Here is an 18,919-nt window from a genome sequence, read left to right on the forward strand (position 1 = left end):
TAGATTTGCCGCTAGCCACCGGTGATCTGGGACAGACAGTGCTGGCGAAAGTGTCCCATGTCAGAAACGATTTTTGTCATTCTTTTCAAAATGTCCTTTTAGCTTGCCCATGATGTGCTTCCTTATTTGTTCTCTCATATTTCAGAGGCTTTTTCTCCTCACGGGCCATAAATTAAACTTGATCAATGACCTTTTCTGCTTGACTTGTTTGCGACTTGCCACATTCAGCAAAGAGAACGATGGAAATATTTCATAGGCGTCTGCAAAATCACAGCAAATCCCCAAAGAACTTTCTCAGCCAAATTGCTAATAAATGTTAAATTGCGGAACATATATTAATAATATTTTCATATTATTATAAGATTAGAAATCAAATATTTATTAAATTATCTATATCATCTATAGCTAATATTTTATATTTACATATTTAGGTTTTGTATATGTAATCATACTTTTTGAAATATATGTTATACAGTATAATGTATGTGCATTTTTTATAATTTATTGTGAATGTTCTTAATGTAAATGTTTATATAGTTTGAATATGTAGAAGAGGAAATGCTCTTGAAATGAGTCTTTTACTGAAGCCCTGCTCATACTGTGAACCGTTTTTATCGTGTTTCATGTTTCAGCCACGATTTTGTTATCTGAGACAAATTTAGGAAATCCTGAAAGATTACTGAAATCCTATAAGCTAAAATTTGTGATCTTTGATCGTTGGTTTGACATGTTCACTTACAGCCGCTTAAAGCCCGTTGCGATCAGATTTTTCCTCCGATGAAGTTCTGGCAGTGTCAAAAGATTTCAGACACTTTTCAGCAATGTGACAACAGCTGCGATAAACGTCAATCCAAGAACCAACAGGAGCTCACAATTTAAAGACGCAATCCATGCAACAATTTAAATGACCACAGAGAAACGTTAAAACAGTTTTTTGCTTCCTGGTGTTAATATTGAGACATGCCGCGTGCAAAATTGCCGCTACATATTGTTTACTTTTGCTGTGAGGAATCATTTCAGAATGCAAGATGGTAAAAATGTCACGGGTGGATGACGTCAAACTCTGGACCCTTTTTCTTTCATGTTTGTCATTCATCTTCATTGTCGTTCAGTCTGACTTTATGACAGCTGAGGTCTTACAGTGTGACATGGGAGCTATGTTCGTGCAGTCTGACATGCTGCAATTGTTCTGGATTATATATAAAAAAAGAAATTCACAGTGCAAGCCAGCCTTTAGATGAGTATGAGCAATCAACAAATTGGTTTTAGGCAAAAAGAGTTTAGATAATGAAGTGGCCAGCTCAATCATCTGACCTCAACCCAATTGAAAACTTCTGAGATGCATTTTCTGAGTCTCAAGTGTACTTTGTACATATTACTGGGTATAAATATTACAAATTAACATATCATACTCAATAAATTGCTATATATATATATATATATATATATATATATATATATATATATATATATATATATATATATATATATATTAATTATGCATTTATCCTACTAAAATGGGTGTTGTTTTGTTTATTTTAACTTTGATAAGTTTTGATCCACTTCAAATTTTCACTACTGTATATTTAATCTGGATATAAGTAATCTGTATTTTAAACTGTGTAAATGTATAACATAAAATATACTTCATATAATATATAATATATTTCATTGCTTTTTTATACAGGAATTCCAGTCCTGTAACACCCTTCCCTGTCCGGATCTGAAGAAGACCACGCCCTGGACCCCATGGACCCCAGTGAATATCTCAGACAATGGTGGCCACTACGAGCAGCGCTTCAGATACACCTGTAAAGCTCGAGTCCCAGAGCCCGGCCTGCTGGAAGTTGGACGACAGCGAATCGAAATGAGGTACTGCTCCAGCGACGGCTCCACGGGCTGCTCCACTGACGGTGAGATCTCATTCTGTCTCCGTTCTTCATTCGTCACCCCGCTCTTTCCTTTTCTCCGCTCTCATCTGGCTCTTTGATAAAGTGAGCCCGCAGTGACTTTGAGGCAAAGCCACTTGATCTATTTGTCCATCAGGAGAAAGACAACATGATGTGTTCTAGAGCTTCTTTCTCTCTTTCTTTCGCTCTTTCTCTCATCTATGTGGGCTCAATACATCAGCTTTTGGAGTGGCGTCTTATTCAACAGAAGTGCTCTTGGCTGCATTCGGCCTCAGACAGACACGAGGAACATGCTAATGAAGTCAGATCAGCTGCTGTGATTTATTTATTTATTTTTTAATTAAAGGAATCGTTCACCCTAAAATGAAAATTACAACATAATTTACTTACTCTCAAACCATCCTCTATGTATATGGCTTTTTTCTGTCAGCCGAACATAATAGATAGTGACTTTTATTTTGAAGCTTTCAAAAGTGCTTAAATCTACTGTAAAACTAACCCATATGCAACTAGGGGTTTAACACTGGCCATATGAAGCGGCCGAATGCATGTTATATCCTGCTGACGTATACAACATATGACGTAAGACGGGTAGACACATGTACATGCCATTATGATATATTAACAGTGGTGTAAAGTAACACATTACAAATACTCAAACTACTGTAATTGAGTAGTTTTTCTCAGGATTTGCAATGTACTAAGTAGTTTTAAAGGGCAACTATGGTAAAAAAAAAAATCTACTTTTCAAGCTGTTTGGACAGACGTGTGTAAGTATAGTGTATAGACCAGGGCTGGGTAAACTTGATCCTGGAGGGCTGGTGTCCTGCACAGTTTAGCTCCAACTCTAATCAAACACACCTGCTTATAGATTTCTAGTGATCTTGAAGACACTGATTAGCATATTCAGGTGAGTTTGATTAGTGTTGGAGCTAAACTGTGCAGGCAAACATCGGCCCTCCAGGACCGAGTTTGCCCACCCCTGGTATAGACCGTCATATTGGGGTGATATAAACACACCCAGTGCTTTTTTTCAATTTAACAACATAAAACGGTGGACCAATTGGATCGGTTTTCAGAGCGACTGCAACTTGATGTAGGAGTGCGGGCCCCCCTCCCACCAATATTTATTGACAGGCTAGCGTCACCTAATCTTCAGTTTGTCATTTCACGTTCGCCATTTTCAGCGTGAGTCAAATCACTAAAGGAAAACCCTTGCTCTATTTTTACATGCAAGGCTCACTGGGCTCAACACAAGATCAATATTCTCCACATAATCGCTCTAATTGGAATTATTAGTTGTACCTTTAGGTAAGTTTGCAAACATGTGTATTTTTCATTGTGTCTACCTTAAACCTCAGCCATTTGAATTTCTCACGTTCACAGAAGCTCCCTGTGATCTTAACTAGGTGCAGCTGGAAAAGTGCAAGCGCGTTGCTTCATGTGCATTGGAAATAAAAATAACAAACTTATAAATAAAATAACAAACTTGCCTGCAGGTCGCACACCAGAAGCTGAAGGATGCAGTGACATGCGGTCAGATATTTCGCCGAATAGATCCGCCACTTTTGGCGCTCATAATCATAAAGCCCTCGTGCTGCAGGAATGAGGATGTCTGCTGAAGGTGTGCAGCTGTCGTGCAGTGAGGGGCTTGCGTCTTTAATAAACTACGGCAGTTTGCGTTCAGTGAACAGTAAGAATGATTTATAAATCCATATGAAAAAGTCCCTTAAAAGTCACATCTCGCTTTCAGTTTCAGTTCAGCCTAAGTGAACCGCACTCAGGCACACCTCTTCCAACCGGGCTAGGGCCGGCCAAGTGAACCGTGCTTGAGCCCGCTTCAGCGCACTCACACTTCGCAAACGATCCGAGAAACGGGCCTGGGCACGGTACGGATGGCATAGTGTGAGTAGGCCCTCAGAAGAACCTTAATACTAATAATAAATCATAAAAAAGGGGTAAACTATGTCCCCTTTAAAGATGTGTATTTTTACTTTCCCTTGAGTAACATTTAAGTGCAGTGTTGGTACTTTTACTCTTCTACTTTCCTTCATCCTGCAGTCACTACTTTATTTGTTCTTGTCTATGGGGATTAGAAAAATCAGTCCTGTGATTCCAGTCCAATCAAATAATCAAATTACACATAGAAGATAAATCGCATCATAATGAACTACCTCAAGATCCCCAAAACTGGTTGGGAGCATTAAAAGTGTCCAAGTAGATTCACACACAATGACCCAGAGACTATTTTGATGTACAGTATGTTACTGATGAGAAGATGGTGGATGTTTACTGTATGACCGAAATGGCTTAAACACCCAGCAGGCACAGGACGTCAACATGACGTTAGATTGACATTGTACCCCAACGTCATGGGACATTGCATTTTGTTTGAGAATGAAAATAGGGTTGCAGTCAAAACTCAACATCAGGCCGACGTCAATGTTCAACATTAAACAGACGTTGATTACTTTCCAACGCAACCTAAAACACAATAAAACATCAACGTCTAATGATGTTGCAGCTTGATGTTGTGTGGGTGTTACCAATATGACGTCTATAAGACATTGGATTTTGGTTGTCATATGTGAAAAAAAATATCAGTATTTGACAACACTGGCTTGACGTTGGATTTTGGTCACTTTCCAACACAACTTTAAATCAACCAAATATTAATTTCTTTTAACCTTATCGGACATTGTCCTTAGATGCTGGCTAGACATTGAATTTTGGTCATCTGACATTACAACCTAAATTTAACCCAATATTACCCATTATTATCTTATGACGTTGTGTGCCTGCTGGGCAATAACTAAATGCACTACATAATGCTACATTTACACTACATATACTACATTTAATGCATCAGCTTTTCACAGCATAATACTTGCTACTCACTACTCTTGAGTAATTTCAAAAGGTCTACTTTTTACTCATACTTTGAGTAATAATTAAAACAGATAATTTTACTCTACTTGCACTACTAATTTTACTTAAGTATGATTTTTCAGTACTCTTTCCACCATTGTTTATTAATATGTAATACTAATATTTAATAATATGTATATATGTAATATTTAATAGACTGTATAATGTTATTCAGTAATGACTTGTCAATTTTTTTTTCTCGTTTATTCTCTGCTATGGTAAATAAACTGTTTTTTTTAGTAGTTCCCATGAGACATGAAATCCCGTAACGTCGGCTGCGAATGCATGCTGGGTGAATTTGGAGAAATGTGCATAAATAATATAATGAGTATGCAATAATATAATAATAGGTAAACATGTTTGCATGACCAGTGTCATCTCCTGAAGCGTAATCAGGTTAAGATGCAGTTTTTAATGACAGAAATGTACTTGTGAGAACACTTCATGTCTGGGTGTTGAACCACAAGGTTGCTAAAATATGACTAAAGTCTGGGACACACAGGGCTGAGTATTGCTGGTGAAATAGATCACTCTTATTGTCTGCTCAGCTACCAAAATGGAGAAACTGTAGTTACAAAACCAAGAAAATGATTCTAGTAAAGAAGGAACACAAAGGAAACAGGCTGACGTTTAATTGAATTTCTTAAATGTTTGGAAATTATATGGATTATCCAATTATCAGACATGTTTTCATGAGCGAATCCCTCTGTGGTAAGCGTGAAATACAGTGAAAGTTATATAGCCAACACAGAATCTACACATGCAGAAATCTGCAGATTTTCAGCCAATCATTGAGTTTAATTAATGGCTTATTAATTTGAATTCATTTAATAATGGCTTATTAAATGAAAATGTTGATTTGATTTATTTATAATACAGCTTGTAAAGTAATAATTTAGGATATACTCCCAAAATTATTCCGCATAAATCTGCAGATGCAGAATGTATGTAATTGTTTCAGTTGGTTGTCATCTATTTTGTGTGTTGACGTACAGCTTTTAGTCCAGACAGGAGCAGATGCAGCCAATGTGAGGTAACAATACAGAAAATTTTCCTTACGGCTAGTTCTTTGACGTCAGCAATGTGTGTCATGGGTGTAAAACTAAAGGGCAATTTAGTCAGAAGCCTAAGACTGAAACTAAATCTCCCACTACCACTTGCACCTAATTTTATTCATTTAAATGAATTGAGCTACACATCTTTGAACTAGCTGTGGTTTGTACACAAGCTGTTAACTGGTGAGTTATGAGAGGCAAAGTGGCGCCAAGGTATTAGATGAATATTTGACGGAAATGCTGTGAAACCCTGTAAGAGTAAATTGTGTTTGTGGGCAATGTTTATTGACTCTCATTCTCTACAGTGAAGCTCTGATCTTCAACACACATTTATTAAGAGATGCCACACACGAAGCTAATGGCTAATGAGTTTTTCAGCACTCATTTCCATTTATTTCTATGTCTAAACAAATGTAATTTTAAAAAAATGACTCGTATATTTTTTTATATGTTAAATAATGTTGCAGCACTACTATACAATGAGAATTTTTATTTATAGAAATTGGAAAAATGTTGCCTGGTCTAATGAATATCGATTTCTGCTGCAACACTCAGATGGTAGGGTCAGAATTTGCCGTCAACATGAAAGCAAGGATCCATCCTGCCTTGTGTCAACGGTTCAGGCTGCTGGTGGAGGTGTATTGGTTTAGGGGATGTTTTCTTGGCAGCCCATTGGTACAAATTGAGCATTGTGTCAACGCCACAGCCTGCGTGAGAATTGGCGCTGACCATGTCCATTTCTTTTTGACCAAATCTTCTGATGGCTGCTTCCAGTGGAATAGCGCGCCATGTCATAAAGCACGAATCATCTCAGACTGGTTTCTTGAACATGACAATGAATTCACTGTACGCAAACAGTCTTAACAGTCTCCAGATGTCAATCCAATAGAGCTCCTTTGGGATGTGGTGGAATGGGAGATTCACATCATGGATGTGCAGCCCACAAATGTGCAGCAACTGCATGATGCTATTATGTCAATATGGACCAGAATTTCTGAGTAGTATTTCCAGCACCTTATTGAATCTTAGCCACAACGAATAAAGCCAATTCTGAAGGCAAAAGAGGGTCCAACCTGGTACTAGTAAGGTGTACCTAATAAAGTGGCTGGAGAGTGAATGTTCATTCATTCATCCATTTTCTTTTCGGCTTTTTACCTTTATTTATTTGGGGTCGCCACAGTGGAATGAACCGCCAACTTATCCAGCACATGTTTTATGCAGAGGATGCCCTTCCAGTTGCAACCCATCTCTGGCAATTATCCATACACACGCATACACACTCATACACTACGGACAATATAGCCTATATAATTCAACTGTACCACATGTCTTTGCGCTGTGGGGGAAACCGGAGCAACCTCAGGGAGAACATTCAAGCTTTCTTGCTTATAAAATACAAGAAATTAAAAACAAAATAAATATAAACAAAATGTATATGCACAAAAAGCATATGCAGTCTCCATTCAGTTATATTTAAGTTCATTTTAATGATGAATTAATATAAAATAATTCATTATAAAATGATGAAGGATTAAAATAATTCTATATACAATTCCTCAATGTTGCATCATTGTTATGCATTTAAATAAAACATCCAACAAAGATGTAATTACTTTTTGCATCTCAGCCATTTTTTAGCTTAAAGCGGCTTGCTAGACCTCTGCATGGCCTGTCATGACAGATGCTTCTTCTAAGGGCTTTTGGACAGTTGTTAACTTACTGCATATCATACAGAGAAGGCCCGGTCCCATAATCACCTTCACACTAAAGATGTGTGTTGATGTCAGTGAAGCCACAAGGGAAGATGAGCTCTGAAATAAATGGTCTGCCACTTGGCCGAGATTTAGCCTCGCGTCACGACTAGCCCGTATCGATTTGAATCTGTAAGCCATGCCTGTGTGAAAGAGAGGGTGATATAAAGCACAGCGTCTTCTTACATACAGTTCATGTACAAACTCTAAAGTGCTACGTATTAACAGTGCTATAACTTTATAAATATCTATATTAGGGTCCTATGATTCTGTGATGCAGAAAATATTAATGGAATCACAAAATTAAGGCATCATTTATTTTTTTACTGATTTGATTTTTCTGAAAATTTGGTAAATTTAGGATGAACTTTTCCAGTATGAACCAGCATTTGTGAATATTAAACAAAAAAAGGCTATATGACACTTGCGGCATACAGTATGTAAATCTGTGACACTTGTGGTATTTTCAGCATCTGTTGGCTCATTAAAAGAGGATAAAAACCTATGAACTTCATCTGCAGAGCTCACCGATGGAAGGATGGATGGATGGATGGATGGATGGATGGATGGATGGCTGGCTGGCTGGATGGCTTGCTGGCTGGCTGGCTGGCTGGCTGGCTGGCTGGCTGGATGGATGGATGGATGGATGGATGGATGGATGGATGGATGGATGGATGGATGGATGGCTGGCTGGATGGATGGCTGGCTGGCTGGCTGGCTGGATGGATGGACGGACGGCTGGCTGGCTGGCTGGCTGGTTGGATGGATGGATGGATGGATGGATGGATGGATCCATCCTGTTCAAAAGAATTCACAAATAAATATTGGAAGAAAAGGATTTCAAATTTTAGAAATCTAAATTCTAATTTTGTGTTTGTTTTATTTTTCCATAAATGAAATGAAACCGGTTTTGACCAATGTTTTGACAAAACTAAATTTAATTTGAAGCTGAGCATCAAATAAGATATAATATTGTAATATTTTGTCCTTAATCCATAAATGTCATTTGTGTCATATTTTGTGAATTTAGGCCACTTTACACCACATGCTATAAAAAATTACATTACAAAAATTACTACAAAAAAGCATTCACAAATCCAGTGGCAGATGATATATCTGCAGCACACACTTCTAATAAACAGAACATTGTGTCTTACACGATCCAACTTCATTAACTTTGGAATTGGGCCAAGAACAAATTCATTGATTTGTGGATTAAGGTCCATTCACACCAAGGTTAATGATTTTTACTTTTGTTTTTTTACCTCATTGATGATACCTCATTTCAATATAAATGTTTTTTTTTTTGTTCTTAAAGATGTTTGACCAAACTCTTATTTTATTGTGGTTTCACACCTGTGGATTGATTCTTTTGTTCCGAAATGGGATTAAAATTGTTACTATGTTGCACTTTGTTCTTGGTGCAGTTCGCTGTAACATTGGAAAAGTTTCTAAATGGACCAAAATAACTTAAACGTGAAAAAAGCATCACTTTATTTTGAATGATGACACCCACAGACATAGTCACAGATATAAATCAGAGGTAAGACTTTTTCATACATGGCAGTGGGCTTATACATTACAGGCTTTACATTATAGAGAGAAATAACAGATAAACCTAGATAGCTGTTCGATCAATTTTTGTAAGAGTTAAACAGTTCTTCTTAGTAGCTAGTTAACATGCTTTCACTTTCACAATCGTACTCAATTGCACACCAAAAGCGGACCAAAAAAGCATACAGAGAACTCCTTGAAGAGGAACACTTGAACACTTTCAAACAAACCCTGGAGTGGTTAGTTTGTGGTTAGAATATAATCGGAATGCTACAAAGAAATGCTGCATTGTGTTATTTATTGCTGTTGGTCCGGAACAAATGAAAGAACTACAAATGTGAAAGCACCTTTTAATAAATCAGATTTGTTTTAATGCACTAAAATGTATTGTCTATATTCACTGAGAAATTAATAAAAATATACAATTTTAAAAGGGTGTACTCATTTACAATGACTTTCAGCAGGAAGTCTGCAGACTAACTGAGTGAGCTGGCCTGTGGAAGTCACCTTGGCTTAGTTCATGTATATGTTGTCAGGTCTTTGAGGTCTGAACCTTTTTCTTTTTCTAATATCAACATTATGAAAAAAAAGATCTGTGAAACAGTCCTGGCTGACATTTTTATATTGGAAATGCATTTGGTGTCAGTTTTTCATGAGCTTTGTGTAGATAAGGTTCCTTGATACCTCCACTGTTGTTTTTAGGAGCAAATTCAAGAAATGATCACAGCAGCTGGCCATTATTTACACTTAGATTTAGTGAGTGATCGTCTGTTTACTTCATTATAATAAGTAGATTAAGCCAAATTTAATATTACACTTGGTCAGATAACAACATCACTTGCATTGACAGATTTTACCCATGTTTTCTCAAACCTTGATGGTCATCAGTTAATTTAACAGTTTGAAATTTCTGTTCTTTGAGGTTGTTGTACGAATGGGTCATGACGGTCATCTTGTCTTCTAATAAATTCCCAGCATTGCTTTAATTAACATGCAGACAGTGTGCTGGGCTTTCATTTTTATACAGAGTATAGTTCAAGGTAAAGTAAGTAATTAGATATTTTAGTAGACTCCAATGGGTTTTGGCCATGCCCACATTCGTCACCACTACCAAGCAGACCAATCACAGATCTTGTGCTTTGCATAGTCAGTATATGTGTTTTATATTGTTTTTCTGAGTGGTGCTAACAAGGTAAGGCATCATGTTATGGCAAAGGCTATTTGACTACATGTATTGAATATAAAAAATACAGGGTTCCGCACAATTCATTTATCCTGTGTCAACACAAACTGATTTAACTTTCTTGACAAATTTAAAGAAAAATTGAACATAAAAAATTTAGTGTTCTCCCAAAAATTCTCAAGAATTGTGTTGTGAATATATCCAAAGACATGCGGTACAGGTTAATTGGGTAGGCTAAATTGTCCGTAGTGTATGAGTGTGTGTGTGTGAAATGTGTGTGTGGATGTTTCCCGGAGATGGGTTGCGGCTGGAAGGGCATCCGCTGCGTAAAAACTTGCTGGATAAGTTGGAGGTTCATTCCGCTCTGGCGACCCCGGAGAAAATGAATGAATGAATGAATATATATATATATATATATATATATATATATATATATATATATATATATATATATATATATATATATATATATATATATATATCCTGCATGTTCTCCCTGCGTTCGCGTGGGTTTCCTCCGGGTGCTCCGGTTTCCCCCACAGTCCATAGACATGCTGCAGGTGAATTGGGTAGGCTACATTTGTCCGTAGTGTATGAATGTATGAGAGAGACAGGCCCAGATGACAGGCCAGCCGGAATGTGTAAAAAAAGTCGTTATCATATGGACAAGTCTAAATGGAGGACTTGTTCCAAAGAGCTGACTAAGCCAAAGAAGAAGAAGAAGATATATATATATATATATATATATATATATATATATATATATATATATATATATATATATATATATATATATATATATATATATATACATACATTTTCAGATCCTTGGATTTGGTATGTTGACCTCCATCTAGCTGTTTATGAGTGTCTCACAACATGTAAATAGCCATAGGTGGTTTACAGTTTCCTTTACAAAACAACACCATTTCTCTTTGCGTATTGAAAGAGCAACTGTTTAGCGTTTAACCTTCAGTACAATAAAAATCAATACATGCTCCGCTGTGTCAATTTGTTTGCTGGAGTAATGGCAGTGGCTTGAGTGAATATGGCCACTTATCTTCAAAATCCTTGAGGTTTTTTTTGCAATGTAAGCCGGAGGCCGTAACTGATGATGGCGCCGGTTTGTAATTTGCCTATGAATGATGCCTTTATTTATCTCAGAAACAATAGCACATAATTTTCACGTACGACTTTAGCAGTATTTTCTCATCTAAATACCGTGCTGCAAGGATGGCTCGCTCTCTCCATCTCTGTCTGCCTCTGGTTTTTCTGTCTCAGAGAAGCGGCTGATTTCTCCAAGGCTGTTTACTGTCGGTTCCCCACAGATCTGCCATCGGTTAGAGTCTCGCTCAGTGTCAGACTCTGCAGACCTCAGAGTTTCTCTGCGGTGCGTTACACACTCATGTCCTTGGACAGAAAATAGAAAAGCTCACTGTCAGTTATTCGGGTCTCAACCTTATAAAAGTCTGGCCCAGAAGTCTCAGAGCACATCTGAGACAATCTGGGATTCAGAGTTAAAGTTAAAGCTGAACTTGGGCAAGGATCATTCTTGCACCTCGCTGGAAAACATACTTCAATCCTGCTGCTATAAAAGCAAAAACTGGCTAAAACCTAATACATTCGGAAATTCATTTTTATTTTGTTCTTTCTAACTGTTAGAACCTGACACATAAAAAGTCTAAATAATAGTTGTGCATGCACATGTTTAATCATATTATATTCATATTAATGTATCCATTTTAAAATAAATGTAATATTCTTTTGTAATTTAAATCTACACTTTAAATAATTAAGATCAGTTTCAATGTTAAAATATTTGTATTTGTAATATATGCAGTCAATTAAAAACATATTATACTTTGTTTGCTTTTTACCAGTGGTCTTCTGAATTCTGCTTTTTCTGAGCCCCCCACATACTGCTAAGTTGACCGTTTGTGTCTCGCTTTCCTCTTGCGCCGCTGGGATGCTGTATGTCACGCTAATTACATGTATTTGCAGAGGCGTTAACCACCCACTACGCACAGCCATCAGGGAGTCGGCTCTAATTGCCCACCCCCTAACTTTTAATAAGCGCTAGTGACCGCTAGACAGTTTACGACCGCTCTGGGGAACAGTGTTAAAGCCACACTCTTAATCCACAAGAGCTGTTATTTTTTATTAATCTTACCAGATATAATGCCGACAATCTTGCTTAGCAGATCCTCAGCTGATCTTATTGTCCAACACATCACAGAGTCTTGAGTTAGGAAAGTTTAGAGCATTTGCTTTAAGAATATGCATTTAAAGAGGCAATAATGTGCCAGTTTAAAGGTATTTCTTGATTCATTGGATGTATTAGAATACATAAGCATGCAGTAATGTTTTAAAAATGTACTATTCTTCACATTTTAGTCTATATTATTACCAAGTTTTAGAAGCTTCTGTTTTCAAAAAAGCCTAGAAAAGACACACAACCACACAATCATGCCCCCTAGTTACTTACTAAAGCTAGTAACTAAATCAAAAGCAAACACTCCCCTGATGATTGAACCTTTTAATTTTTACTGTAGACTTGCTCTGACTGAATCATTTAAATCAGTGAATCATTAGTTGGAGACTCACTCTGACAGGATTGTCTTAATCAGTGAGTTCAGATCTGGAGATTCATTCTGACCAAATCATTTCAATCATTCATTTATTTTTATTTTCAGCTTAGTCCCTTTATTCATCAGGGATCGCCACAACGGTGTGAACCGCCATATTATCCAGCATATGTTTTACACAGCAGAAGCCCTTTCAGATGGAACCCAACAGTGGGAAACATCCATACACTCTTGCATTTATACTCATATACTACGGTTTATTCAGTCCACCTATATCGCATGTCTTTGGACTGTGGGGGAAACCGGAGCACCCAGGGGAAATCCACACCAACACTGGGAGAACATGCAAACTCCACACAGAAATGCCAACAGGCCCAGCCAAGGCTCAAACAAGTGAGTTTCATGCTGTGAGGCAATTGTGCTACTCACTGCACCACCGTGATACCTCATTTCAATCAGGGAATCGTTAATTGGAGACTCAATCTAATTGAATAATTTAAAATCTGTGAATCACTAACTGAAGACACACTCTGACCAGATCATTCAAACAAGCAAACTGTAATATGGAGAAACACTCTTTCTGTACCATTTGAATCAGTGAATTGAATCAGTGAATCATTGATTAAAAACTCTGTCATTCTAATCTGTGAATCTTTAACCAGATTATTAGAATTATTGATCATTAACTGGAGACTCTAGTATGGTCATTTGAATCAGTGAAAAGACCTTTCTCTTGCTCTGATTCCAAATGAGTGAGACATTTGAATAAATCATTTGAATACATGATTCAATGAATCACCAACTGGCTATTTTAATGTGACATTTACTCCTTGACAGGCAATAACCAGCCAAGACCAGCATAAAAAAAAACTTCCAATAAAACCTTTGCACAAATACACACATAATAAACTAAACACAACATAGATTAAACAATACAAGAAAGGGAAAATCTTTCAAAGCATCATACGTCCTCTGTAATCATGCTTGCTTTGAATGTGATCTCAACAAGCACCCAGCACAGCGAAGTCAAAATCCAGTTCAACAATACAACTTTATACTTTGGTAGAAATCGATGTAGCTGGTCATTCCTTGGTTAAAGTCATTGAGCGCTGCACAGTTTGTTTACCTGCGGGTCTCGCATGCACTGACACCTGTGTTCCCCTGCCATTAGCCATCAGAGCCGGGCGTCCTGCTTTGAGCTGTGAGTAGATTATGAAGTAGTCTATTAGCTTTGAGAGATCTGTGTGCGCTGCTGCTGCTAGAGAGATTACAGGTCGACCCGTGTGGAGCTGCTGCCTGCTCAGAATGGATAAATGGCTGTGGCTCAGAGGGACTGTCACAGTTCAATCTGTCTGAAGGTCAGAGGTGCGAACACAGGGGTCAGTGTGCAGACAGAATGACAGAGATGCTGCTGCAGAAAAACACACTCGATGTGGTCAGATAAAAGTTATTTGATTCAAATGTATAGTTGTGTGATATGTGCATGGTGCTTGTTAAGTAATGTTTTAGGGTATTTTGTTGTGCAGTACAGGTGGTGTTGGATTTAATATTTTGTATATTGTATATTGTTTTAATTATAGCTTGAAACATTTGTTGAAAGAATCTATGAAATAACAGTAATAAACAAGGTTAAGTTAAAGTAAAAACACTAATAAATTTTAAGAGGTACTGAACTTGAATAGAATAGAATAGAATAGAATAGGATAGAATAGAATAGAATAGAATAGAATAGAATAGAATAGAATAGAATAGAATAGAATAGAATAGGATAGGATAGGATAGGATAGGATAGAATAGAATAGAATAGAATAGAATAGAATAGAATAGAATAGAATAGAATAGAATAGAATAGAAATAGTTTTGCCCACAGAGGATATAACTATTTTGCAATATTTTAAAACTATTAAATAATATATTCACAGCTTACAATAGTGAATACAATTACAGCAACACAGGTTAGATATTTTATTATTTAAAAAAATATATTACACATTTAAAAAAATAAAAGTGTAATTATTTACAAAATTAAAAATACAAATCATTTGTCATTTTTTGGCCCAGTTTTGGCCCAATTTGTCATTTTTTGGCCCATTTTTTGGCCCAGTTTTGGCCCAATTTGGCCCAGTTCAACAAACAAGGTTTAGATTAAAGGGGTGGTCCAGACAGTATTTTTAAGGCTTGGTTGTGTTCATAAGATGCAAAGCAGTGTGTGCTCATGCTTCATTTGTAAAAAAAAATAATAATAATAATAAAAAAAGCACATTATTTTTTCATATATCCTGCTCATATTTCCTAGTTCCTCCGAAAGCCTGCCCTCTAGAGGCTCTGATTTTTCAGCTAACATATTGTGCTGCAATTCACGCATCAGGTCCAGGTGACCAGTAAGCATCTCTGTTATAGCATTACAGCACATCTGGCCACACCTCTTCACTGCGCTGGGTGAATGCGTGTAACCTTAAGGGTTTATGACATCATTAACCCAGATGTATTTTTTGTAGTCTCCAAACTTTGTTCACTGTAGGCTTTGCTAAGCTAATGAAAAAGTTAATGAAAAACCAATGTGGTGCTTTGCATTGAACTATGAGCGTACTACATTCAACATACTACATGCAATTGAATCCGGGCATGAAAGTACTGTATTTATTGCATAGGTCAGAGGCATCACTAGACCCTATTTACTAGGGCACGTGCCAGTACCCCAGTAAATGCATTTAGTTACAGTTTACTTTTTATATAAGTGTATTAATCAAGAGTGGTAATCCCAGGATAAAGACAATATACTCTATGTACAACCAAATCAACGCTTACATAAGCAATGTTGTTTAATTGAAAACAAACTGACGCTTACGTACAGAAAAGCAAAACCAGAAAATGCCTTAAATGTTGCTTGCACTCCTGGTGTGAATCCTGGTTGTTTAACATGCAGGCCGGTGTCAGCACGCAGTACGTTTTAGAAGTCTGAAAAACTAATGTTTAAGTTATATGATGATCATGTTTTGACTAAAAATGGCTAAAGATGGTTTTGTTTGTATGAAGCACAAATGAGAGTATAGTCAGTGAGGTTAGACTTAATAACATTAATTCTCCGTCATCAGAGTCAGATCTCAGACAAAAAAAAAAAAGATTCTATCCTTTTTGTATTCTCTAGAATTGTCATATTAATAATTATTTTATTATAATAATAATACTTCATTTATAATATTACACTTATAATTTTAATTTATAATATTTAGTATGGTTATTTATATAAGGGCAAATTATTATTTTTTTATGGTGGGGGGGGGCAATAAAGGAGGCTCGTGCTTCAGTAAAGCTTGATGTCCAGCAACACCCCTGGCTTAAGAAGGAGGTAATTGAATAGAAAACTAAGTAATGTATTATAAATGTATTATAATATAAATGTGTCATAAACAAACTGAACATTAACAAAAAGTGACAAAAGGAACTGAAACAGGCTTATAAATATAAAAAACACTTATATGACTGGATTAAAATAGGTGTAGCAAAAATTAGGATTGTTAAAAAAAGTTTTAAATGAGTAACCAGCAACATGGCAATTAAACTTCATGTGAAATCAGTTCAGAATTTGCAATGAAATGTCGAAATAATTGTACAAATTTGAATTTCCAGTCTTAAGCATTCACTTGTTTGTGAATCAATATGAATGTACTAAAACTTGTAGTGTGACCACCACTAACAAGGTTCATACTAACTGGTTGAGTCTTGTGTGTTTCAGGAGATTTGCTGCGTTCTGGACGTATCACTGGATTGACAGTAAATGGAGGCTGGTCCGTCTGGGGCCCCTGGAGCCAGTGTAGTCGAGACTGTAGCTCAGGTGTCCGAAATCGCAAACGCACCTGCTCCAACCCCAAACCCAAGTATGGAGGAATTACCTGCCTCGGGCCAGCCCAAGAGTTCCAGGAGTGCAATACCACACCATGTCCAGGTCAGTTCCTCATGCATAAATTCTGCGACTTAAACAGTTTCTCCAGGCATTATTTTCTCCCACTGTGGAAATTAAGTGAGATTTTAAATATCATATTTTTGATAGCCATACACTTGTCATTCAAAATTTTGGTGGTGACGATACTTTAATTGTATTGTTTAAAGAAGTTTGCATACTTTCCAAGAATGTGTTTATTTGATTATAGCTACAGTAAAATAGTAATGATGTGAAATATTATTACAACTTAAAATAACAATGTTCTACTTTTAATTAAATATCTTTGTAATGTGTACAGAAGTTACATTTCTTTTTAAAATACATGTGTATGTATGTATGTATATATATATATATATATATATATATATATATATATATATATATATATATATATATATATATATATATATATATATATATATATATATATATATATATATATATATATATATATATATATATATTTATATTGAAATCAGAATTAGTAGCCCCCCTGAATTATTGTTGAGTTAGATGAGAAGAAAGAATTAGAGAGAAGATGTTTTCAACACATTTCTAAACATAATAGTTTTAATAACTCATTTCTAATAACTGATTTATTTTATTTTGGCCATGATGACAGTTAATAATATTTTACTAGATACTTTTCAAGACACTTTAATACAGCTTAAAGTGACATTTAACGGCTTAACTAGGTTATTTAGGTTAAATAGGCAGGTTAGGATAATTAGGCAAGTTATTGAATAATGATGGTTTATTCTGTAGACTATCAGAAAAAATAGCTTAAAGGGGCTAATAATTTTGTCATTAAAATGGTGATAAAAAAAATTTAAAACTAGCCAAAATAAAAAATAAGACTTTTTCCAAAAGAAAAATATTATAAGACAGACTGTGAAAAAAAATCCTTGCTCTGTTAAACATCATTTGGGAAACATTTAAAAAAGAAAAAAAAATCAAAGGGGAGCTAATAATTCTGACTTCAACTGTATATCGGCACTGGTGGGAGGCGTGTGTTGGCATATACATCACACTGCTACAAGTTTATACAACTGTTCGATGGCATAATCATGTATATAAAAAAGAAAATCAAACAGGGAGAGTCTAAAAATCCTTTTGTATGAGGAACTACTCTCTTTCGCCATTCATTCGAATCTGCGGCTGACGTCAGAACAGCAGAAACCGTTGCAACTTCACAAACGTCACATCAGAGCTAGTATTTAAAAGATTCTCCTGCATAATGTCTAAAGTGATGACAAAACAGGTGATTTTGTTGACATTTTAGGATTATAAGGCTGAAAGGCATGAAATACTATCAGTCTAAAGAGATTTCCGATTATTTCTTTTATTTTTGCAATCTGGATATCACAATAATTAACCTCGAAAAAGCCAAAGCAACACAAACACTAGCAGATTACTGTTGAATTTGCGATAAGGAAAAACGCCAAGCACATGCGGGCATTTCTTCTTTTTACTGAACTAGTCTGCAGTAAGGAAAACAGGACAATCATTAGATGGCCAACCTAAAAATAAATCAGGGTTATACAAAGAGTGGCCAATACAAATTACCAACATTCCTTATATGTGAGTCCCATCTCACAGTCAATACACTACAATTACTATGGTATAAATACAGCACTACAACATTAGAATGTCATGAGTTTTTCTCTTCTAAGGGCTTATGATGCAGTCTCTGTCACCAAATTGTGGATTGACAACGTTAACCATTTTTGCTCTGCTCAGTATGGCAGGCTAATGAATGCACATAACTCTGAACTTATAAATATTTAAATAGACACTATCCTTAAAAAAATAAACTGCATAGATGCAATCTAAACAACTACATTCTCACATAAAAAGCTTCAAAAGTACATTACTGCTGCAATATTTGTCACTGGAGTGAGTTTATTGTTCTGCTGTCATTCTATGTGGGCAAAGTAATATAATATAATATAATATAATATAATATAATATAATATAATATAATATAATATAATATAATATAATATAATA

The 18,919-nt window shown here is 36.0% G+C and overlaps 1 protein-coding gene across 8 annotated transcripts in view; it reads left to right on the plus strand.

The window, feature by feature from the left end:
- The window catches only part of sema5a (sema domain, seven thrombospondin repeats (type 1 and type 1-like), transmembrane domain (TM) and short cytoplasmic domain, (semaphorin) 5A), a 397,269-nt gene that overhangs the window by 346,759 nt on the left and 31,591 nt on the right, over positions 1-18,919 (plus strand). For 7 of the 8 annotated variants that reach the window (XR_015524511.1, XR_015524510.1, XR_015524512.1 and 4 more), the window contains 2 exon segments: positions 1,688-1,913; positions 16,703-16,912. Coding sequence is in view for 4 of the 8 variants with exons in the window: in XM_087308760.1 (XP_087164886.1) it covers positions 1,688-1,913; positions 16,703-16,912 (436 nt within the window). In the remaining 4 variants the exon portion in view is untranslated. 8 annotated transcript variants of the gene reach the window in all.

This window comes from Danio rerio, chromosome 24 (assembly GCF_052040795.2).
Source record: "Danio rerio strain M-AB ecotype USA chromosome 24, GRCz13ab, whole genome shotgun sequence".
Classification (NCBI taxonomy): domain Eukaryota; kingdom Metazoa; phylum Chordata; class Actinopteri; order Cypriniformes; family Danionidae; genus Danio; species Danio rerio.